Below are 25,761 nucleotides of genomic sequence, written 5' to 3'. Positions count from 1 at the left end.
AAATCCTTCACCTCTGCCTCCCCCAGAGCCCACCCAAGGGCCCCCTCCCCATTCTTGGCCTGCCTAGAAGCCCCCTGGGCCACTGTGCCTCTGGATCTAGTTGTAACAGTTCATCCTTGGCCGGCAGCGGACAGCCCACTTGCTGGCAGCTCCAAACTGCAGGAGGCTAATAAAACGAGCCCTAATGAATGACTGGCTCTGCAATAATATTGAACTCTCAGATTTATTCACGTTGATGATTCGCGTGGAGTAGACCAAAGGGACTCTTAGCGGTGTAATGAGGAGATAAAACTTTGATGAATGAAGCATTACCTTGTTGCTTAAGGAATAATGCCTAATTAAGAGGGTTGTTGACCCTCATTGAAATGACGTTGCCAAGGTGAAGCAGATAGCAATGCTGGACCAGAGAGAGGGTTTCTTGCTCACGGCAGACTCTTCCGCCAACAGAGGACCTAACTTTGGTTTTGGTAAAGTTTATAAATGAGCTTTGTTAATGGGGCTTTTTAACCTGGGAATGGAGCTAGATCTGAGGAGGGCTAGGTGTCAGATTTTGCCCATATACAGGCCTCCTGGTTAAGTGGAAGAGACCAGGACAGAATCAGCGAGGGGGTCTCCGCCTTTCTCCCCTCCCTTCAGGATGTGCTGTTGCTCTGCTGGGTGCGCAAGCGTGCAGGGCCAGATAAAGAACTTCCAGAGTGCAAACACCAAAAAAACACAGCCCTCCACGATGCATAATTTAAAATAAATGTACTAGTAAATTTTAAAATTAATTCAAGAAATTCTAAAGACATTCTGATTTTTTTTTCTGGTAAAGCTTCGATGCATCTTTTTGAAATATCAAATTCTTTCTTTCAAAGGCTACTTTAGTTCCCCTTGGATAAGCCAGCTCTGTGGATAAGCGAGAGAGAGAGAGAGCCAGGAATGACACCAAAGCCCCAAGTTCCAGGCCTTGGCTCTGCTCCTCCAGCGCCTGAGGGACCTTGGGCAAGTCAGGTAACCTTTATGGCTCTCAGAAAGGTCATCCAGAAACTAATGGTTCCTCACTGGGCAGTTCTGGGGTCAAATGAAATGTCAAAGTGCTTCATAAACTTTGAAACGCGCTGCAGGTTCACAGAGGAGGCCTTGCATGATATTCATCACGCAAATGCTTGACACAAGGAGTGGTACCAGAAAGTGACAGGGTTCATATCCCAACACTGTCCACTGCTGAGGTTTCTGTCCCCACGCCAAACCTCCTTACCATTAATATAAGCACTCCTTCCTGCCAGAAGGGAAAGGTCTGCCCCTTCCTGAGGTCTGATCCCCTCAAGAACTCACCATATTTGCAGATGCAACACAAATAGATGGCGAAATGAAACTGCAAATCTTGCAATAAATGAGGGATTGCATGAAGTCGATGAACGTGATGTTGGGGACTGCACAGTTCAGTGAGCTAAGACACTGACCAAGGAGTATGGGCAGAGGTAGCCAGCTACCAACAGAGAGAGGAAAAGCGCAAGGTCAGTGCTGCATCAGAGAAAACCATGTGAAAAGCAAAAGCTTTTTAAGGGGCTTCTCAAGAAATGATAAAAGCTCAAGTATTTTTAAAAATTACTAGTTTTTGGATTGTGCTACAAAAGTTAAATGTGAAGAATTTAGTGTTAGGTAATTATATGATTTTGCTGGAAATTTTTCACATGTAAAAATGTTCATTCATTCTTTAAGAATTAATTAATAGTTGTTTTAACTCCCCGAGTTTGGTCAGCAGAAAATAATTTTTATGAAGTTATATGTGTGTTCATTTGCTGAGTGGTGTCCAACTTTTTGCAGCCCCATGGACTGTAGCCCTCCAGGCTCTTCTGTCCATGGAACTTGCCAGGCAAGAATACTGGAACGGGTTGCCATTTCCTTTTCCAGGGGACTTTCCAATCCAGGGATTGAACCTGCATCTCCTGTCTCTCCTGCATTGGCAGGCAGATTCTTTACCACTGTGTCACCTGGGAAGCCCAATTTTTATAAAGGTTTTTATTAAATATTTCATTTTCTAGACAAAATCACATTCAAGATTTTTGGGTTTTGATTTTTTTTTTTTTTTTACTATCTTACCATGATCTTTTGATCAATATTTTAAGTGGATTCACTTTCACATACCCTTTTTCCCATTAATATCAATCATTCTCAGATAATGAGGACTTTTTATAATTATTGAATTGTTACTGCTAATTTCATTATATCCCAGTCTTCCTCCATGGAAATAGTGTTGACAGTCTCCTCAAGCCCAAGGGAGGGAAAGGAATGAGCTTCCAGCCCTTAGGAAGTGGAAAGACTCAGCGTGTCACTCTTTCAGAGATAAAGCCAAATGGCTTGGAAACAATAGAGTAGAAGTGAGCCCAATTTTCTGGGCAGAACTGATGCTGGCATGCCAGGCTGGCACAGAGCACCCTGGGAGAGGGTGTGGCAGGGACTGGCTGTGAGGCGTGAACGCCATGACCTCTGTACCATGGGGACCACCAGGCTGGACTCAGCCACTTCGGCTGGCCAGGAGATGCTCCTGCATCTTCTCCAGTGGCTACACTGCTCCCTGCCTGAACCTCAGTCGAAAGAGTCAAGTCTCGAGGGCACCCTTGGTGACCCCTCACTGAGGACCTAACTTAGATGTGCTCATCAGGAGTCTTGGAAACAACAGGGTCCCACCTTATCAGCAGGCTGGGATTCAATCCAGGCTGAGAAATTCAATGTGCCAGAGTCCTTGGAACATGACCCCAGGAGTTCTGGTCCCACATTCAGAGAAGATGTACAGCTAGAAAGTAAGATCTCAGGTGCTGCTAGGTGGAGTCAGGACCCTGTCACATTTCTACCACTTTACTAGCTATATGCTGCTGCTGCTGCTACCGCTAAGTCGCTTCAGTCGTGTCCAACTCTGTGCAACCCCATAGACGGTGGCCCACCAGGCTCCCCCGTCCCTGGGATTCTCCAGGCAAGAACACTGGAGTGGGTTGCCATTTCCTTCTCCAATGCATGAAAGGGAAAAGTGAAAGTGAAGTCGCTCAGTCGTGTCCGACTCTTCACGACCCCATGGTCTGCAGCCTACCAGGCTCCTCCGTCCATGGGATTTTCCAGGCAAGAGTACTGGAGTGGGGTGCCATTGCCTTCTCCAACTAGCTATATGACTTCAGGCAAATTACTTGGCCTGTCTAGACGTCCACTTTCCCTCTATAAAATACTATATGTATGGCTGAGTCCCTTTGCTGTCCACCTGAAACTGCCACAACATTGTTAATCGGCTATCCCCCAATATAAAATAAAAAGCTTAATTAAAAAAATTAGTAAAGGGTTTACAAATATGTCGGCCTCGTGGGCTTTGAGGTGTATCTTGGGTCAGACTCACCAGAAGCGGACTCTGAGAGGAGGATTCACAGGCAGGTGGTTTATTTAGGACGCACTCCCATTACAAGAGTTGAGAAAACAGGCAGGGACAGGCAGAAGTCAGAGCAAGGTCTGGTTTCCTAGCCTGATCCTCCCAGGCACTTGGGAGGATGCTATCCATCAGCCTGTCCTGCTCACAAGGAAACAGGATTTTCGTGTGCCTGCACTGGTCATTCAGGGGCTTAGAGCGTGCAGGAGATATAGACCAGGCCCTCAGGCACTCTACCCTGTGGACAAACCAACGCCAGGAGCCCTTAGTCAGATCTGATGAGATTCACAGGTGTGAGCCCTGGAAGCATCGATATGGTAAAAGAAGCCCCAGGACCTGGCAGAGGACACGTGGCGTCTAATACACGCAGGCTTGTAGGAGAGGATTTGTGAAGATCACCTTGCACAGTGCCTATGCGGAAAAGTCGCAGGACACGTGTCCCCTCTTATTGTTGCCTGTGCCTCTCTGGTTGTAATTGTGAAATTGTGATTGTCATCCTCTCGGGCATTCTGCCAGGGAATGTGTCATGAGCCCCAGCCAAGGAGCTGCTGGTCCTCCATGCAGGGAGATAATACATTCTAATGCACAGGAAAGAAAAGGCACTAACATTTATTGAACAACGGCCACTCAAGGGTCAGTCATGTGCTGAGCGCTTCCATAAGCCATCTCATCTACTCCTTATAGCCATCTCTTCAGGTAGAATTAGTATCTTTCACTTTTATGATTAGAGAAACAGATCAGAAAATCAGAATAAATTGCCTCTTATCACACAGTTAATGTCTAGGTTCTAAAGCAATACTCTTTCTCCCTAAGAATCAGTGTGTGTTAGTCATTCAGTCATGTCTGACTCTTTGTGACTCCGTGGACTGTAGCCTGCCAGGCTACTCTGTCTATGGAATTTTCCAGGCAAGAATACCAGAGTGGGTTGCCATTTCCTACTCTAGGGTATCTTTCTGACCCAAGGATCGAACCCGGGTCTCCTGCATTGCAGGTAGATTGTTTACCATCTGAGCAAAGGAAACCCTTAAAAGGTGATATGGCAGAGCCTGCCTATTGCCAGCCCAGCATGTTCTGAGCAGCAATGTCAGTTCAGTTGCTCAGTTGTGTCCGACTCTTTGTGACCCCATGGACTGCAGCACACCAGGCTTCCCTGTCCATCACCAACTCCCAGAGACCGCTCAAACTCATGTCCATTATGTTGGTGATGCCATCCAACCATCTCATCCTCTGTAGTCCCCTTCTCCTCCCACCTTCAATCTTCCCCAGCATCAGGGTCTTTTCAAATGAGTCAGCTCTTCTCATCAGGTGGCCAAAGTATTGGAGTTTCAGCTTTAGCATCACTCCTTCCAATGAATATTCAGGCCTGATTTCCTTTAGGATGGACTGGTTGATCTCCTTGCAGTCCAAGGGACTCTCAAGAGTCTTCTCCAACACCACAGTTCAAAAGCATCAATTCTTCGGTGCTCAGCTTTCTTTATAGTCCAACTCTCTCATCCATACATGACTACTGGAAAAAACATCTAGCTTTGACTAGACAGACCTTTTTGGCAAAGTAATGTCTCTGCTTTTTAATAAGCTGTCTTAGTTGGTCATAACTTTTCTTCTAAGGAGCAAGTGTCTTTCTTAATTTCATGGCTGTGGTCACCATCTGCAGTGATTTTGGAGCCCAGAAAAATATAGCAATGAGCAGCAATGTAGCCAGCTAAAGTAATAAATAACTCAGCTTTCCCTGCAACTAAAGATGACCAATAAAAGTAAAAGTGGGGCTTCTTTAAAAAATGAATTCCACCAGAGGGCTTTTTTTTTTTTTTTTTTGCCCATCCTTCCTTCTTCTCCTACTTAGAATACAGATGTGATGACTGGTACTCCAGAAGCCATTGTGGGCTATGGAAGCTAGAGGTCCAAACTTATTCTAGGCATTTGGACTTAGTTTATATGAAAGAAAATGAACCTCTATATTATTGAGGCCACTTTTATTTCTGTTGTCTGTTTCTGGCAGCTGGTCCTAATCCTTAACAGATACAAACTGAATGATATTTATGAGTTCTTTCAAGAAAGACTTCACTATCTTGAATCAAAGTAAACTGCCTATTTGTCCCAGGCCCTCTGTCCTGAACAACGTGGGTGCATCTCTATAAAATTGAACCCATCAAGTCTAAACAACAGACAATGTCAAACTGCCAGCAGCCGGAGGTTTCAGAATTTCCAGGGCAGGTATAAGTTCCTTTGAAACTGCAGAAACTGGGCATCTGCTGAGAGACAAAGCCCTGATCCGACAGGGTTCCCTGAAACCTCACTACCGCTATGACCCGGAATTCTATCATCACATCATCACCACACACCATCTTTTCTTGGTCTCCAACAACTGGCTTCTCCCCAGTAGAGCAACAGCATCTCACCCTGTATCTTGCAGCCCCCTAACCACCCCACTATTCAGCAGCCTGTTTCTCTGAGTGCAGTCCCAGGAGATGGTGTATGCCTCAATTGGAAGATGATTTCCAACTCTATTCTGCCATTTGCAGGAAGAGTTGATCAGAAGTTCCAGTCAGTAGTGGAAGCTCCATGATCCAGAGCACAGAGGGAGGCTTACATAATCAGGGATGGTTTGTCAAAGCAAATTTCACATACAGTGGATTCTATTACCTCGGGACTTGCTGGTAGAATAAATAATCACCGTACACATTTTGTTAGCTACGCCTCGTTAGAGATGGGTGTTTGGAAATGGCATCCTGAAGGCTGCTTATCTGTCAGTGCTCTTTTTAAGTGTGGTGAGTGCTCCAGATAGGATTTTATAAAAGAAAAAAAATTAAACGTTGCCATGGCCAGATGCTTCTTGTCGTGGTTAGGTGTTGAGGGAGCCAAGGTGGCTGGAGCTCACCTTCAGAGCCTGCAGCTGCAAGTGCTGGAGGAAGGCAGGGGAGAAGTTTCTTCACAAGGTGGCAGCCTGATCAGAACCCTTCCAAAGAAACATCTTGACTTCAGTGAAGCTTCAAGTCGCTGTGAATTTCTCCACCTTCCTTCCGTGAGCCTCTTGCCTCTGCTAATCTTCAGGATGTGTCTGACGAAGTCTGGTAGGATCACCTCAATACAACCGAAAATACGTCGGTGGCAGATGGCTCTGTCCTTGATGGGTCACACCCGAGTCAGAAGGCGGAGCGTTTCTCTTTATCGAATCCAAGCAGGGCTCTGACTGGGGTCCTCCCTTAGTGACCATGTGAGGGCAGAGGCAGGTCACTCCATTCCCGGGCCCAGTACAGCGCCTGGTACACGGTGGGTGCTCGGTAGACAAGTTAAACTGAAGTGAGTTGTCACCCCCTCGGTCTGGACTTCTCTTCACTGTGAATAGCTCCCCTTATGGCTTGCCGGGCCCTCATAAACACACTCTAATCTATCTTCCTGTTCCCGGACAGGAAGCTCCAGCCAGCATCAGTGAAAGGCTAAGGACTGGATGGACCCTGCTGACAATGTCGGTAGCAGGCAGCGGGGCTGAGAGCTCCTGTTCAGTCTACCGAGTCAACACCCACAGTTGTCCTGACAGCAGGTACAGGGAAATATCAGTATTATATTACTGGTGAGGAAACAAAGACATACAGTAGTCACTTAATCCAAGGTTTCATATGATGTCCAAATGTAAAGATTCTCACGGATTGTGAAGATCTGCATTTGTCATAAAAGGCAAGTTAAGAAGCGCTAACTTGCCTCTCAAAAGGATTCCTTTACATTTCCTTAAACTTGCCAGGTTTTTCTCTTTTTTTGCATTTATAAAGTGTAGTTGTTAACAAAAATCTATATACAACTTTTAGCAAACTGGTTGGTCCGCAAAGCAAAATTGTATGTCCAGTGGAGTTTTGTCCTAGTCAACCTGTATCTATGAGGCTATTCCCACACGTTTCCAAATAGGAGCCTGGAGTTAACTGGGTGTCATTGAAGGGTCTTCAGCCTCCTTCCTTTAGGTGAAAAACAAGGGACACAATTCCTGAGCCCTGGTGGGAATGGCCCTGCCTGCAGTGGGTCCAACTTAGCCACAGCTGTGATGCTAAGCTGAATCACTATTGGCTATTTTGTTCATCTTTCAGGGCCTTGTTTCCTCAGGGGAAAAAAAAAATACTACATTAGATAAGGCTGTCTCAGGTTAAAATCTGATGCCCTAGGATTCTAAATCTGGAGGAGCAGAGACAGAGAGGTGGGCAGGGTGAGAATGGGCAGTCACCTGTGCGAGAATAAAGAGGATGAAGCCCTTTTAGTCAAATTCCCACCAAAGCCCTATGAGTGGCTGCAAGAATAGCTGTTAAGAATACACCCGGGCTCTCATTGAACTTGAGAAGTGTGGTGTTGGTGAAGGATCTGTTTCTCAGCATCCACCACGGAAGTGTTCCCATGATCTGTTCAGCTTCTGAAGCATCAAGGGGAGAGGTTCCTGTTTCAGGAAAATGAACGCTGAGGCTAGGAGTTGGGAGAACTTTCAAGTTCTCTCCAGAAGTGAAGCTGCAGTAGTTAACCATCCTGTGCGCTGAGGCCAGCCTGCCTCATTCAACAAGATGAACCGTGAGAGTGTGCAGAGCTCGCAGAGCACGCAGTCTGCTGCAGCCTTGACTTAAATTCTCTCCCCTTAAAAAACAAAGGCATTAAGTTTATGGATGTATTTGTGAGCGAGAAGGCCCCTGCAAAGAAAACTCCTAGGATGTAAGTAATGTCCAGTGACAGAAGGGGCTTCAGGGATTCCTGACAAATGAGTGCTCACCACATTTCAGGCTGTCTCTTCAGCTTATGGCCCGCTGCCCAGACGTCTCCAGCTTCTCTAGAAACAGAGTGAGAGCTGTGTCTTCCCTGAGCCTCTGAGCCCGCTTCCTGCAAGGAAGGACAGAGAGGAGATGATTTGGGTAGGGCTTAGCCTGGGGGCTTCCTGTCTTTCGTGACGCCTTCTCTTTCCCTCTCCTGTGATGACTCCACAGCCCTTATAACTTGAGTGGAATCCCACTGAAGCTTCCCAGGTGGCTCAGTGGTAAAGAACCTGTTGGCTAATGCAGGAGACATGGGTTCGATCCCTGGGTCAGGAAGACCCCCTGGAGAAGAGAATGGTAACCCACTCCAGTATTCTTGCACGGGGAAATGCCACGGACAGAGGAGCCTGGTGGGCTGTAGTCCATAGGGTCATAAAGAGTTGAACAGGACTGAACACGCATACACACACACAAACACACACAGGATCTCATTGAACAGAGGCTGGATGAACAATCCCCATAGTTCTATCCTGCTTTCCACGTTTCTGTGAACCCCAGCAATGTGCTGGGGCCATGACCATGTTGCACAACTCCAGAGGGCTGCATCCATGCAGAGGCCCCAGATGTGGTTTGGAGGGCTTGTTTTTAACCCTGCTTGGCACCTAGTATGTCACTGAACCACAATCTACATTTTCAGTCTTAAAACCTAGATTTTATCTGTGTACTCAGTATTTTTTCTGCTCAAATTCTCATAACATTTTATACTCTTCTTGTCTCCAAGGTCACACGTGCCCCAAGAAAAAACAAGCTCTTGGGCTAATTGACAAGGTCACTGGCTCCACACCCACCCAGTTTTGTTAACAGGCTAATTACCCTTACTTCACTTTCAAGTCATGTCCCCACCCCCACTCATGTCACATGAAAACCTTTATAGGTCCTAGACCACTCGTACATCATGTCAAATATGTGAAAACATACCCACAGTGTTCATGGATGAATAGATAGATAAATAGAATCATACGTATATATTACTTACATTATATTTTATATTTTTGCTATATATTTTTGAAAGGAGGTTTAATTGTCATAAATTTGAGTTTGCAAAGAATAAACAGTTATTTTATTTTTATAATCCAGACTTTTTATATTTATGCATAACTCTATGAGATCTATACAGAATCCTTTACTAGATGACAGTGTTACATTTTATATACACTTATTCATGTATTCATTTTAGATTTGAACTTTTCCTTATACATTTATAGCTAATAAATATTTTCAGAAGTCTTGAAAAACTTGTAGGCCTACCTATAAGGACTAAGGTAGGAATGGTCCCATTTATCTCCCCATCCCCACGCTGCCCTAGCCAGCCCAAATCCTTTTACTGGCTAGTGGGTGGCTGTTGCTGCTGGGCTCATACTTCTGTTGTGCTGGGCTCTCTGGCTTCCTAAGAAGACCACAGCCCCAAAAGTTGCTGCTCTTCCTTCTCCATTAAGGATGACGTCTCTCTCTTATGGAAATTTATACTAAGTTCCCTACATGTTGAGCCAGGAGGTTATTCATGAGCCACTGCCCAGAACCTGTATCTCAAGGGAGATATGAGAACTTGACTCGGCCCTGCATAGGAGGAAATTCCCCAGGGCATCTCTACCTCCTCACCCAGCATTGTAAGCAATCTCATCATCCGGGACTTTGTCCAAGTCCTAGTGTACCTACTCTCCAAAGGCTCATAGAAACCTCTCATGACATCTCAGAATGGCCCAGACTCACAACTTCATAGCATTTCAGTTCAGTTCAGTCACTCAGTTGTGTCCGACTTTTTGTGAACCCATGAATCGCAGCACCCCAGGCCTCCCTGTCCATCACCAACTCCCGGAGTTCACCCAAACCCATGTCCATAGAGTTGGTGATGCCATCCAGCCATCTCATCCTCTGTCGTCCCCTTCTCCTCCTGCCCCAATCCCTCCCAGCATCAGAAACTTTTCCAATGAGTCAACTCTTTGCATGAGGTGGCCAAAGTACTGGAGTTTCAGCTTTAGCATTATTCCTTCCAAAGAACACCCAGGACTGATCTCCTTTAGAATGGACTGCTTGGATCTTCTTGCAGTCCAAGGAACTCTCAAGAGTCTAGGTCTTCATAGAACTGTTCAATTACAGCTTCTTCAGTGTTACTGGTTGGGGCATAGACTTGGATTACTGTGATACTGAATGGTTTGCCTTGGAAACGAACAGAGATCATTTGGTCATTTTTGAGATTGCATCCAAGTACTGCATTTCGGACTCTTTTGTTGACCATGATGGCTACTCCATTTCTTCTAAGGGATTCCTGCCTGCAGTAGTAGATATAATGGTCATCTGAGTTAAATTCACCCATTCCAGTCCATTTTAGTTCGCTGATTCCTAGAATGTCGATGTTCACTCTTGCCATCTCCTGTTTGACCACTTTCAATTTGCCTTGATTCATGGACCTAACATTCCAGGTTTCTATGCAATATTGCTCTTTACAGCATTGGACCTTGCTTCTATCACCAGTCACATCCACAACTGGGTATTGTTTTTGCTTTGGCTTCATCCCTTCATTCTTTCTGGAGTTATTTCTCCACTGATCTCCAGTAGCATATTGGGCACCTACTGACCTGGGGTGTTCCTCTTTCAGTATCCTATCATTTTGCCTTTTCATACTGTTCATGGGGTTCTCAAGGCAAGAATACTGAAGTGGTTTGCCAATCCCTTCTCCAGTGGACCACATTCTGTCAGACCTGTCCAGTGATATTCAGTATGAACTGTATAGAAAACTGAGACTGTGTCTCTTTCATGGCATTTAACACTCTTAAAAACAGCCTTATGAAAAGATGAAAGATGTTTTGAGTCAGAAGGATGTTCTATTGTAAGGACCATGAATCAAGGCAAATTGGAAGTGGTCAAACAGGAGATGGCAAGAGTGAATGTCAACATTCTAGGAATCAGCGAACTAAAATGGACTGGAATGGGTGAATTTAACTAAGATGACCATTGTATCTACTACTGTGGGCAGGAATCCCTTAGAAGAAATGGAGTAGCCATCATGGTCAACAAAAGAGTCCGAAATGCAGTACTTGGATGCAATCTCAAAAAGGACCGAACGATCTCTGTTCATTTCCAAGGCAAACCATTCAGTATCACAGTAATCCAAGTCTATGCCCCAACCAGTAACACTGAAGAAGCTGAAGTTGAACAGTTCTATGAAGACCTACAAGACCTCTTAGAACTAACACCCAAAAAAGATGTCCTTTTCATTATAGGGGACTGGAATGCAAAAGTAGGAAGCCAAGAAACACCTGGAGTAACAGGCAAATTTGGCCTTGAAATACGGAATGAAGCAGGGCAAAGGCTAATAGAGTTTTGCCAAGAGAACGCACTGGTCATAGCAAACACCCTCTTCCAACAACACAAGAGAAGACTCTACACATGGACATCACCAGATGGTCAACACCAAAATCAGATTGATTATATTCTTTGCAGCCAAAGATGGAGAAACTCTACACAGTCAGCAAAAACAAGACCAGGAGCTGACTGTGGCTCAGACCATGAACTCTTTATTGCCAAATTCAGACTGAAATTGAAGAAAGTAGGGAAAACCACTAGACCATTCAGGTATGACCTAAATCAAATCCCTTATGATTATACAGTGAAAGTGAGAAATAGATTTAAGGGCCTAGATCTGATAGATAGAGTGCCTGATGAACTATGGACTGAGGTTCATGACATTGTACAGGAGACAGGGATCAAGACCATCCCCATGGAAAAGAAATGCAAAAAAGCAAAATGGCTGTCTGGGGAGGCCTTACAAATAGCTGTGAAAAGAAGAGAAGCAAAAAGCAAAGGAGAAAAGGAAAGATATAAGCATCTGAATTCAGAGTTCCAAAGAATAGCAAGAAGAGGTAAGAAAGCCTTCCTCAGTGATCAGTGCAAAGAAATAGAGGAAAATAACAGAATGGGAAAGACTAGAGACCTCTTCAAGAAAATTAGAGATACCAAGGGAACATTTCATGCAAAGATGGGCTCGATAAAGGACAGAAACAGTATGGACCTAACAGAAGCAGAAGATATTAAGAAGAGGTGGCAAGAATACACAGAAGAACTGTACAAAAAAGATCTTCATGACCCAGATAATCATGATGGTGTGATCACTGACCTAGAGCCAGACATCCTGGAATGTGAAGTCAAGTGGGCCTTACAAAGCATCACTACGAATAAAACTAGTGGAGGTGATGGAATTCCAGTTGAGCTATTTCAAATCCTGAAAGATGATGCTGTGAAAGTGCTGCACTCAATATGCCAGCAAATTTGGAAAACTCAGCAGTGGCCACAAGACTGGAAAAGGTCAGTTTTCATTCCGATCCCAAAGAAAGGCAATGCCAAAGAATGCTCAGACTACTGCACAATTTCACTGATCTCACATGCTAGTAAAGTAATGCTCAAAATTCTCCAAGCCAGGCTTCAGCAATATGTGAACCGTGAACTTCCAGTTGTTCAAGCTGGTTTTAGAAAAGGCAGAGGAACCAGAGGCCAAATTGCCAACATCTGCTGGATCATGGAAAAAGCAAGAGAGTTCCAGAAAAATATCTATTTCTGCTTTATTGACTATGCCAAAGCCTTTGACTGTGTGGATCACAATAAACTGTGGAAAATTCTGAAAGAGATGGGAATACCAGACCACCTGACCAGCCTCTTGAGAAATTTGTATGCAGGTCAGGAAGCAACAGTTAGAACTGGACATGGAACAACAGACCGGTTCCAAACAGGAAAAGGAGTACATCAAGGCTGTATATTGTCACCCTGCTTATTTAACTTCTATGCAGAGTACATCATGAGAAACGCTGGGCTGGAAGAAACACAAGCTGGAATCGAGATTGCCAGGAGAAATATCAATCACCTCAGATATGCAGATGACACCACCCTTATGGCAGAAAGTGAAGAGGAACTAAAAAGCCTCTTGATCAAGGTGAAAGAGGAGAGTGAAAAAGTTGGCTTAAAACTCAACATTCAGAAAACTAAGGCCATGGCATCTGGTCCCATCACTTCATGGAAAATAGATGGGGAAACAATGGAAACAGTGTCAGATTTTAGTTTTTGGGGCTCCAAAATCACTGCAGATGGTGACTGCAGTCATGAAATTAAAAGACACTTACTCCTTGGAAGGAAAGTTATGACCAACCTAGATAGCACAGACATTACTTTGCCAACAAAAGTCCGTCTAGTCAAGGCTATGGTTTTTCCAGTGGTCATGTATGGATGGGAGAGTTGGACTATGAAGAAAGCTGAGTACCGAAGAATTGATGCTTTTGAACTGTGGTGTTGGAGAAGACTCTTGAGAGTCCCTTGGACTGCAAGGAGATTCAAGCAGTCCATTCTAAAGGAGATCAGCCCTGGGATTTCTCTGGAAGGAATTGATGCTAAAGCTGAAACTCTAGTACTTTGGCCACCTCATGCGAAGAGTTGACTCATTGGAAAAGTTTCTGATGCTGGGAGGGATTGGGGGCAGGAGGAAAAGGGGACAACAGAGGATGAGATGGCTGGATGGCATTACTGACTCGATGGATGTGAGTCTGAGTGAACTCCGGGAGTAGGTGAAGGACAGGGAGGCCTGGCGTGCTGTGATTCATGGGGTCGCAAAGAGTCAGACACGACTGAGCGACTGAACTGAACTGAAGAATACTACAATTTAAACCACAACTATATCATCATGGATACATTTTGTACTGGAAGTATTTTCTGGAAAAAGCTCCACTCAGTCAATCTGATTGCTTGATCAATTTTTTTTAATAGTCCAGTTAAATCTATTCAAAGTCTTTTCATTTTTGTTCATATTGAACTTCACAGAAGTTATTTATTTTCATTGGGGGTTCTTTCCATGCATGTTTTACAATAAAGCTTTGACCTATCAATACGTGTGCTTTGTTTATATCAAATATTATGATTGTTATTTCTGCCTTTAAAGACAGTTAAAGACATTCAGTTCCTTTAAAGACAGTATTTCTACAAAGTTCAATGTTTCCAAATCAGGCTTCACAGATCAGAATTTTATATCATATAGATTTTAAACACAGTTGGCTTTCATTTCTGTCAATCCTCTCTTCCAGTGATATTCAGTACGAACTGTATAGAAAACTGAGACTGTATTTCTTTCATGGCAAAGCCACAGACTGTCATGGGCTTTTGCACCTCCCAGAACAAGCCTATCATTTAGGGCTGGGTTGAGTGGATACAATGAATGGATAAAGCATAAGCACTGGAATGAGATCATCTGGGTTAAATTGGACAAATTATTCAATCTCTCAGTTTTCCCATTTGTGAAATGGGATCATTATTAGTACCTAAATCACAGGGTTCTTGTGAATGTTAAAGCATTAGCATTCAAAGTCCTTCACATAGTACATGGTATATAGAAACCATCTGAGAATTGGTAGCTCTTGTTATTACTCCAGTCACCCTAAAAACTGTATCAGTTATCTATTACTAGAGTAACAAGCCAAGCCCAAACCAAATGTCTGAAAATAGCAGTAACTACAGCTAAATAATCTCAGACAGTAAAGAATCTGCCTGCAATACAGGAGACCCAGGCTCAATCCCCGTGTTGGGAAGATCCCCTAGAGAAGGGAATGGCAACCCACTCCAGTATTCTCACCTGGAGAATTCCATGGACAGTGGAGCCTGGTGGGCTACACTCCATGGGGTCACAAAGAGACAGAAACGACTGAGCGGCTAACACATGGCTAAATAATATTCTGTTGTATTCATATACCACAATTTATTTATCCATTCAGCGACTTCACTTTCCCTTTTCCCTTTCATGCATTGGAGAAGGAAATGGCAACCCACTCCAGTGTTCTTGCCTGGAGAATCCCAGGGACGGGGGAGCCTGGTGGGCTGCTGTCTATGGGGTCGCACAGAGTCGGACACGACTGAAGCGACTTAGCAGCAGCAGCAGCATCCATTGACGAACATTTGGATTGTTTTGCCCTTTGGCTATTGTGATAGTCCTGCTATGAACATTCACAACTATTGGAGCAGCACAAAAATGAATGAAGTACTGACACCTGCTCAAACATGGGTGAATATGGAAAACATGCTATATGAAAAGAATCCAGTCGCGAAAGGTCTGTCTCCATAGAGACAGAAAGCTCCTGGTGGCCGCTAGGAGCGAGAGTGAGGGGACAGGAGTGCCTACTTAAAGGGCACAGGGCTTGTTTGTGGGGTGATGACAATGTTTGGGAACTGGAAGGAGGTGGGGGTTGCACAGCATTGTGGATGTACTAAATGCCACTTTAGTATTGTATGTATGCTTTAAAATGGTTGATTGTATGTTACATGAATTTCATTTCATTTAAAAAATAATATAATAACAGCAATTTATTCTTTCTCGCAATTCTGTGGGCCAGCTGGCAGGCTCTGCTGGCTTCACCTAGGCTCCGTTCAGCAGAAGGGTTGCCTGGGAGGGCAGAGCCTCTCTTTCCAACTCATCCTCAAGAAGTTAAGTCCAAACCTCAGCAAATCCCAGTGCCCCAGCACCTACCAAGTCTCGGCTTCTGTTATGTGTGCTGGTATCTCATTGGCCAAAACAAGTCACACGGCCAACCCCAGAGCCAATGTGGGCAAGAACCACATGGGTGAATGCCAGGAAGCATAATCTCTGGGGGCCATCACTGGGACAGTCTTCTAGAGGCATCCTTATATTCAGCTACCCCAACTTAGACTTCAGTCTGAAATGACTCTTGTTCCTGGCTCATGTAGAATAGAAAGCTTAATGCTTTTAGAACAGGCAGATGTAGGTCTCATATACATCCAGAAATCTCAGAATGGAATGAAACTCAGTTTTCCTTCAGCATTCCTCTTTTCTGGACATGCTCCATATTTAATCTCACTGGTTTTGATCAGAGATCACCTTGCTCTGAATCTACACGGCCACTGATTGTGAAACATCTGAATGAAGGATCAGCAGAGACTCAACAAAATGTTCATCTTCACTGCATCCAATTCTGTGGGCTCTGGATCCACCACTCCTGACACTCACAGGGGGTTAATCCTATCAGGACCGACTGGTCAGCTCGGGGACTTACCCAAGTCTTTCTCCCAGGGCTTCCCTGGGGGCTCAGATGGTTTAAAAAAAAATGCAGCAGACCCAGGTTTGATCCCTGAGTTGGGAAGATCCTCTAGAGAAGGAAATGGCTACCCACCCCAGTATTCTTGCCTGGAAAATCCCATGGACAGAGGAGCCTGGTGGGTTATAGTCCATGGAGTCACAAAGAGTTGGACATGACTGAGCGACTTTCACTTTTCTTTTCTCCCAGGGCGACTCTGTCGGGAAGAGCTCCCACATCCAGGGCTGCCTGGCCGGGAGAGTGCCCTTAGTGCCTGTACAGATGACCGATGCCACTTTACAAAGGATATACATGCACATTATCTAACTTAAACCCCGTGAGGCTGGTCCTGTTACCACCCCCATTTTGCAGATGGAGAACGTGATGGAGGACGAGATGCAGACTCAGACCCCAATCTGGGAAAGGACTAGTTGCCTCCAGCCACCAGCTCCTTCCAGGCATGCCTAGCTGCAGAGGGCTGCTTCATCCAAGGGCAGGTCTTTCCTTTCCAGGCAGACACACACAGCTGACAGTGTGAGGACACCCAGACCCTGGCATTCTGGCCCACAGCAGGACCACTGTAGGCTCCAAAGCCCCCCGTGGGGGTTGCTGACCAACTCCTCCCCTGCCCAGCTCTACTCCATGCACACACACTGATCCATTATAATCGTCCTGGAAGCCAGACACCATCCATGTCTGCTCCCAGAAATCCCACCTGCTACAAAGAACCTTCCCTGGTGCCTCAAATGTAAAGCGTCTGCCCACAATGTGGGAGACCCAGGTTTGATCCCTGGGTTGGGAAGATCCCCTGGAGAAGGAAGTGGCAACCTACTCCAGTATTCTTGCCTGGAAAATTCCATGGATGGAGGATCCTGGTGGGCTACAGTCCAAGGGGGCACAAAGAGTCGGACATGACTGAGCCACTTCACTTCACAAAGAACCTGAGGCTCCTCCACACCCCACATCCAGAAGCTGGAAGTTGGAACTGCCAGCGCCAAGGCCGGGGCTCCTCTCACCAAATCCCGATGCCTGGTAATCACTGCCTCTCTGGGCAGAGGCAGGCTCGTCTCACTGCAGAGCATGTGGGTGACGGACTGTACAGGGACTGGTTTAGACACAGCAAGACAATAGCCCCAAGAGGCTTTTCCATCCCATGGAAACAAGAGGTTGCTCACCCACCATGAGAGGGACGGGTCTGGAGAGGCTGGTCCTGAGAGCAGGCTTTGATAGATGCAGGGGAAACTGAGCCTGTGGGTGGTAGGGCCTACTGTGGGGATGGGGGCGCATGGCAGCCATCATAATGTGTGGAGGCGGGAAGGAAGAGCGAAGGAAGAGCAAAAAAGCAGGTGCGGGAGGGCGCTGGAGACAAACCTCAGACTGGAGATGCCAGGCCCCCTGCTTCTCACAGGAGGCGGGAAGCCAAGCTCAGAATGCCCCCAGGATGCTCTGAGGCCTTGCTCAGCCTTCTGGTCACCCACGCCCAGCCCCCAAGGGCCCCCACAGTGAGCCTGCACCCCACCACCCTGTGGACGGCCATGACAGGCCATGCTGGGCCTGAAGCCAAGAAGCCTGCCGCCTCAGAGAGGAGAGGGTTTAGCCATGAGATACAGGGACCAAGGCAGCGGTGGCTGAAAACACGGAAGCTTCTTTCTCTCACATATATAAAAATGCAGAGGAAAGCCACCCATGACTGGGATGGTGGCTCTACCTGCTCTTGGGGAGCCCCGCCTCCTTCGGGCTCACAACTTGGCCATTCCTGGGACAGCCATTCCATCCATGTTAACAGATGGACAGAGGGAGGAAGGGGTAAGGACAAAGGGAGTGGAGGGTGGGCTCCTGGAAGCTGCCCCCAACATCTCCACTTCCACCCCAATGTACACAACTGCCTCACACTCTGCAAACAGGGGCAGGAGGACTTGGAACTCTGAGCAATCTCCGTGGACAGGAGTGGAGAGAGGTGAGAGAAAGAACCAGAAAGAACACAGGAAGCTGGGTGCTTGTCCCCAGGCCATCCCTGAAGTTTACCAGATGCACAAAGTGCTTGCATAGAGAGGGTTTTGTGAAAAGTGCTGGGACCTGAGTGTTACATGTGGGCTGATAGAGGGGTAACACGGAGGCTGTGGTGCCAACTGGAAGCTGCGGCAGAGAAGTCTACCAGAACGTAAACCCCATTTCAGGAGAAGGATGGAATCTTCATAAACCACAGTTTACAGGTCTGAGTCCAAGGCATGGATTTCAAAATCACACAATATATTGCAGGGCACAAGAGGTCCTAAGCCTTTATCTACAGTACTCATTATTATCACTATAAAAAAAATTAAAAATCAAGAAATTTTTTTGGTCCTCAGAGAGGTCAAGCGACTAGCCCAAAGTCACATAGTCAGTAAGTCTCAGGTGAAAAGTCAGAGTGTTTTAAGTCCCTTGGTCATGTCCAGCTCTTTGCAACCTCATGGACTGTAGCCCGCCAGGCTCGCCTGTTCATGGAATTCTCCAGGCAAGAATTCTGGAGCGGGTTGCGTTTCCTTCTCCAGCGGATCTTCCCAACCCAGGGATCAAACCCGGGTCTCCTGCATTGCAGGCGGATTCTTTACCATAAAGTCTCAGGGCCAAGATTCAAATCCACTCCTGTCTTGTTGCAAGGCCAGTGCTCCCAATCAGTACCCCTACTATCCTTGTCCACACTCATCCCCCTCACACACACACACACACACACACACACACACACTGCCATCCTTACATGACTAAGCTTGGTTTTCCCTCCAGGTTCAAGCCCAGCTGAGGAGCTGAGCTGCCAGCCGGCAGAAGACCACAGCTGGGGTATGAGGTATGGGGCCTACAGGGCAAGTCCCTCGGGTGCCAGTGGCAGCTTCAGCCCTTCAACTCCCAGTGGGCCCCTCGCCCTCCATGCCCACAGCTGCGCTTCCTGCCCTGCAGGCCGATGAAAAGAAAATCCTCAGGAAGAGGCAGGTGGAAAGCAACAGCGCCTTCTTTTGAAGGCGAGGGGAGCTCATGGAAGATGCCCAGGACGCCTCTGCGGTGAGAGCCCTCCAGCAGAGGAGCCAGGGCAGGGCTGTTGGGGAGGAGGGGCTCGCTCCTGGAGACAGGGAGTCCCCGGAGCTGAGGACCGCATCCCCCAAGCACCCCGCTCCCGGGGCTGTATCCTATCCTCAAATAAACAGCATCACAGCACTTCCCAGGGCCAGGGCCACGGAGCCAGGGGCTGCCAACCTTTCCACCAGACAGCCCTCATCTTTCAAGCTGAAAATGTAGCTTTCAGAGTTTATTCTGGATTGAGATTTTTCGGTGTCATCTTGGGACCCAATTTTTAATTTACTTTTCATTGATTAGATTCTCCAGGGATGGAAAAACATCCCGAATCAGCTGTCTCTCAATCTCCACTACACACCTTTCCAAAAATAACCGAAACAAAGCCCCTAGTTGTCTAAAATGGTTTTCGTTTTTGTTTCAGACTGGTTTTTTTTTTTTTTTTTCCTTCTGGGCTATGGAAATCGAAATACACCTTAAGAAAACAAAAAGTGTCTCTAGGCTGGACTGGAGTCAGAGAGTTTTATGATTTAAAAGTGTAGGTGGGGGCAGAGTTGGGGGCAGTGACCTCACAATGGCTTTCAGGCAAGGTGGAGGATGGGAACCAGGACATGGACCCTGACGGGCCAAGGACAGGCTGAGCCCCTGAGTGCCTATGGGGAGCGTCCTGCAACCCTGCTCGGCCTCTCCAGTCCGCACCCGCCCACCACCACCCCTGCGTCTGGAGGAAGAGGAGATTGCTCTGTCCACAGACTCAGTGCTGAGACCCAGGCAGCCCCCACAGCATCACGCCATCAGCCTCCTCACACAGCCTGACTCCTAGGCTCACCCGTTGGGCTCCGGGGTGAATTTACCTAGACACCCACCCATCCCAACCTAATTAGCCATGCCCCTTCTGTGTCCAGCCGCCTTCCCTCTTATTCCCACATTTTGTGCAACTCATCTAAACTCCCTTTATTCTCTCCGGCCTCCTCCTGTCACCATGGCGTGGCCTGCAGGGAAGCACACAGCCCACCACCACCACCAGGGAGAGTTCAGCTCTTTCCCCAGCTGATGTTCTTTTTATAAGTTTGTGGGGGACATTTCCTGTAAGCAATCATTTTCACATTATTATTCATTCATTCTAATTCTGTCTTACTGTGGGTTAAGTCACTCAGTCGTGTCTGACTCTGCGACCCCAGGGACTGTAACCTACCAGGATCCTCTGTCCATGGGATTTTCCAGGCAAGAGCACTGGAGTGGGTTGCCATTTCCTTCTCCAGGGGATCTTCCCAACCCAGGGATTGAATCCAGGTCTCCTGCACTGCAGGCAGATGCTTTAACGTCTGACCAGCAGGGAAGCCTGTCTTGCTATGGCCTAAGGTAAATCCTGCCATCTCTCTGGCCTTAGGAACTTCACCTGTGTGGCCAGTCTTACATCCAACCCTTCACTGGCAGTGTTGGAAGTCCCTGACCTGCCTCTGTGTCCCTGAACCACCCACATTCCTGAGGGGTTACCTGTGATGGCGTACCCACCATCATGTAGAGAAGACAAGAGCGAACCACAGGAATGCAAGCCCCAGAGTGGAAGCCATGAGGGGCATGGGGGTAGTGAAGGGCAGGCCAGTGGCCTGAGAAAGTGGGGGCCAAAACTCCTAAACCTCTCCAAGGTACATAAAGTCCCACGGCTCCCAGGAAACCCCGTAATCCCTCATCAGATCCTCTGAGGACCCAAACTCACCTGGCTCTGCACTGCCGCAGGTGAGAAGCCCCGCACCCTGCCCTCTGAAGGCGCCCTCCTCGCCCACCAGGGGCAGCTGCCGTCCTCACTGCTGAGCCTTCCCAGCCTCACGTGCCCATAGTCAGCAGTCACTGTCTGGATGACCTGCAGCCAAGAGGCATGCCAGAAACCACAGAGGAAAAGCACCAAAACCTGGAGGGAAGAACAATAATGAAATACAGAAGTCGGGGAAGAGCGGAGCTGCTGCAAGAGCTCGATGCCCTGAGGGCTTGCAGCAACATGGTTTGTGCGTCACGTTTAAGCCGCAACCAAATTTCCATAGTAGAAAGGCTGTTGTAGTCACACTGTGAAGAAAGGCAAGGCAGGGAGTTGTCAGCGCCTGGGTCTTATAAATAACAGTGGTGTTTTTGTTCCTCCTTCCCACTTTCTTCTTAACAAGGATGACCCAGGAATGGACTTCTGCTCAGGGGGCATCTATTATCTTTCCTGCCCAGCATCCATCCCCACTTCCTCTGGTACATCATTTATATTCATTTGAAAAAAAAAAATTATCCCTTCCCTATTGTCGGTCTTAATAGCTTGGGTGGGGTGGCTCCATTTGGGGCTCCAGGGTGGGCAGTGACCCAGTTCTTTGCGACTGGTTGAAGTGTACATAATGACCTAAGAACCAAGTGTGTCGATCTCAGGACTTTTGGCGGGGAACTGCAAGGGAAGAAATATTTTTTTTTAGTCTTCGTTGTTACTATCTTCATTGTTGCTGAAAGAGTACTGAAGTTGGGTGCTTCCATTTCAAGAATCCACCACATGGTGATAAGCACCCAACACTGTGGTCAGTAGGTCCATCGAGTCATGAATCGCCCGTACGGCAGCAGGCACAGATGGCACCACCTTATTGAGTTCTCTGTAGTCCAGCCATTCACCATGGGCCATCGGGCTTCTGAACGGGCCACACAGGGGAGTTAAATGGAATTAAATTCGGCACTGGTGGCACGGATTTCTTCATGGCCACCTAAACGGTATTGTCTCAGAGCTGTTACCCTGCAATGTCCCGGCGGTAACTGCAGGTGATGCTTTGAGTTGCCCCTCATAACAGCCTTCACCACATGCGCTCGGAGACGAAATTCCCCCCACAGAGGTCCGTAATATTATGCTCTGTAGCACATCTATCCCCAAACTATGGTTCAGGACTAGGGACACATACAGAGTATACAACCACACAGGGAATTGTCCAGTTTTCAAAGGTAAGAACACAACTTTTACCTTAACCTTTTGGCCGCCATAGCCATCAATGTGTGCAGTGGGACTGGGAAATCTCTCTGGCTTGCCGTAACCAAGACTGCACTCGGCACCAGGGTCAACCAGGGCCATCATTCTCTGTACATGGCACGTTCTACATGGGCCCTCTGGTCCCCACCTGGGCTCTTCGAGCGGGCACCTTGGCCTGCTGCTGCTGCTGCTAAGTCACTTCAGTCATGTCCGACTCTGTGTGACCCCATAGACAGCAGCCCACCAGGCTCCCCCGTCCCTGGGATTCTCCAGGGAAGAACACTGGAGTGGGTTGCCATTTCATTCTCCAATGCATGAAAGTGAAAAAATAAAGTGAAGTCGCTCAGTCATGTCTGACTCCTAGCAACCCCATGGACTGCAGCCCACCAGGCCCCTCCGTCCATGGGATTTTTCAGGCAAAAGTACTGGAGTGGGGTGCCATTGCCTTCTCCGACCTTGGCCCGAGCCTTATCCAAAGTGGAAAAGGGCATCTGAAAGAACACCCTTGGGCGCCATGTAATCTTCTAACTGAACCGCCCGTATCTCTAGCTGTGGGCGCGTCTCACACTTGGTAAACCGCGGCTCCACTGATCTGTTTATCAATTTTATTTCTGTCAATCCCTGCTGCCAGCATATCAGCCCTCACTTGCATCCATGTCACACAAATGGGGTCTTCACCAGCTTGGCCCCTCCTTTGAGGTCTTCACACACCTAACACTTTGGGCCTACTGGTGCCCTTCTATTTCTCCTGAGCTAGGCACCACCTAGGTCATCTCATAGACAGGGTACCCCACCCCATAGGGTGCAAGAATAGCAGTCGGGGATCCAAAAGAGGTGAACAGGGCATTGTTCAAAATGGCATCTTGCATGCCGCCTGTAAAACACGTGTTTTACAGGACTTCATACATGGCCCTTATCTGGGCCATGGGTATTTGGGTTAAATGTTGTTTCATGCCCAGTTTTCTCACCATTTGGGTCAAATCGGCATAGGTATACCATTTACTCACAGTAGCCAGGAGCCATCTGCATTCACGCACACGGTGCAGGTAGCAGCGTTAATCCATTCCATCAGGGTGTGTGTTTTTGATCAGGCCCCCTGCATGAGTTGCCTAGCGCTCTGCAACCTTTGTCTCAATGAGGGCTGAGTGGTTATAGATGCCAATCATTCATTTTTATCCCCAGAACAAATGATACCATCCACCCATGTTTCCCAGAGTCACAAAAGCCATGCTGCCAAGGGTTCCCCTTGCTTTGGCTGAAACTGCTTACCCAAGTCAACCAACTCCACCTGAGTATATGGTCAATATGCCATGAACTCAGTCACATTGGGGGCCCCTTGAGGATGCCCCGCTTGGGCCATAGGCTGCTCACGCTTCACTTTCTGCTGTACAATGGGCATCGCTGCCAAGCGGGGACCCGTGGTCTCATGGTGTTCCTCATCCTCATCCCTCATTACCTGCTAGTCCGAGGCACTGAGTTCCTCAGAGCCACACATCTCTCGCCACACATCTCATGCGTATACAATGCCCTAGCTCCTCCTCCTGTCTCTACCACTCATGCACTTGTGCAGCATCACGGAGGCCACTGTCCGTGTTCACCTTCCAGGCAACAAGAAAATCCACCCCACGGTGCCAGCAGCAGTACCCGCCGCTTTGTCCAGCAGATGGGAGCTCACTGCCTGTGACGCCTTCTCAAGACTATCAGGGGGCCAGTCCATCGCCACCCAGTCTTCCACCAGGAAGACTTCAGCCACTGGGTACCACACACTACGTGGTGGCCACTGGCTTCCTCCATCCATCGGAGCTTCAGGCTCCTCTACCTACTGCATATCCTGCCCACTACATCCACTGCCTCACTGTTTACACTGTTCCCTGAACCCGGAGTAGGCAAGGCATGAGCAGGGAAGCTGGAAGAAAACTCAAGGAGCCGTAGAAACTGCAGACATGTTTATTCTTTCCGGGCTGGTGCAGCAGCCGTAATGCAATCATGCTGTATTCTCTTGTGGTTGACCCAGTGGACACAGCCATAACTCAGCCATAACACAGCCACAAGGGCTTTTCAGGTGGAGCTTATAAAACCATTTTAAGTCAAAGTATGCAACAAATAAAACCTACAGAAAACAGATTTTCCCATCACAATCTGTTGCTTTACCAAATAATATTTTGAAAACACATTCTTCAGTCATTATAAAGTTCTTAAAATACAAAAGAAAGTAATTCTGTAAGAAAGTCTAGTAGACCAGATGCTGTTGTCAGGACTTTTGTATGTGTGGTTATGCTTTTAGTACATCCCACGCCATCCACCTCCACTCATGCCACCTTGCCCATAATAACTGCCACTGCCTCCACCACCACGGCCGTAACCGCCCAAGCCATCAGGAGTACCATATCCTCCACTGTAATTGTTCCCCATTCCCATTCTTCCAACAGATCCATAGCCTCCCTGATTATCCATTCCATCTCTGCCGTAGCCTCCCATTCCAGAACCTCCCATTCCAGAGCCGCCTCCAGGAGTTGAATTCAAGAAAAGTTCGATGTATCGATGTTGCATGTTATTTTTATCTTTAGATATGGCAGCTACCGCATCTTCATGTGTCACAAACTCTACATCTGCTTCTCCTGTTGCTCTGCCATCAGCTCCAATATCAATATGTACTCGGATTGGATTTAGTGGTGAGAAGAAATTAGCAATATCATTTTCAGTTGCACGAAAAGGCAGTCCTCTCATATGTACAAAATGACCACCATGAAAACCCGAACTTGCATCACCAGCTCCACCATAACCATGTCCTCCCATACCTCTTCCATCTCTCATTCTGTCATCAAAGCCATCATTTCCATAGCCATAATTATTATAGCCACCATAGTCATCAAAACCTCCATAACCACCATCATATCCATCACCTCCTCGTCGCATTCTGTCATACATACTTCCACGCCCAGCTCCATAATAACCCCCTCTTCCTCCTATTGGTCTATCATATGGTCCTGGTCGCTGGACCGTGGCCAAGTGAGTACATCATTACATGCATGCACAGTGCTATGAGTGATCTCTGCTGTTACATAACCATGCAAAGTCATTGTTCACAGAACGTGGGGGTGAGGGTGAGAGGATGTGGGGTGAGAGAGCCTGACCACCGCCATCTTGGCTAATTTGCTCTTTCCCTGCAGTTAGCATGGGTCACCATGGCTCCAGCTCAACTAGGGCTGAGGAGCAGTTAAAATACCCAACAGGCTGGGGTAAGGTAACAAAACACTCCCCACTCTAATTACAACAGTCCCTGAAAAGAGAGCCTGAGAAATGCTACCCTGGGCATGACCCTCCCTACTCTCTCCAACCCCCAACAAAAAAGAGGCTGGAAAAAATAAAGTTAACATCTCTGGGGTCGGCAGGGGGAGGGGTGTGCAGAATCACATAACAAAGCCCCCAAAACAAAGGGGAGATGTCTCCCAGATGATGATCTTTCCAAAGTGAGTGGGCTACAAGGAAGGTTCT

At 47.3% G+C, this 25,761-nt stretch overlaps 1 protein-coding gene across 1 annotated transcript; it reads right to left on the bottom strand.

Annotated features, from left to right (window-relative positions):
• Positions 1 to 24,366: 24,366 nt before the first annotated feature.
• On the bottom strand, positions 24,367 to 25,282 carry LOC133260685 (heterogeneous nuclear ribonucleoprotein H3-like). The gene has a single exon (XM_061439300.1). It carries the CDS (start codon positions 25,192 to 25,194, stop codon positions 24,547 to 24,549), a length of 648 nt encoding a protein of 215 aa, XP_061295284.1. The 5' UTR covers positions 25,195 to 25,282; the 3' UTR covers positions 24,367 to 24,546.
• Positions 25,283 to 25,761: the final 479 nt, after the last annotated feature.

The sequence above is a fragment of the Bos javanicus genome, chromosome 14 (assembly GCF_032452875.1).
Source record: "Bos javanicus breed banteng chromosome 14, ARS-OSU_banteng_1.0, whole genome shotgun sequence".
Taxonomy (NCBI): Eukaryota; Metazoa; Chordata; class Mammalia; order Artiodactyla; family Bovidae; genus Bos; species Bos javanicus.
Note: the sequence above shows the minus strand (reverse complement) of the source record. Positions and strands in the feature narration are given on the sequence as shown.

What these genes read in the sequence shown, in the direction of transcription:
- LOC133260685 (XM_061439300.1), bottom strand. Translation starts at nt 25,194, where the DNA reads ATGTATGACAGAATGCGACGAGGAGGTGATGGATATGATGGTGGTTAT.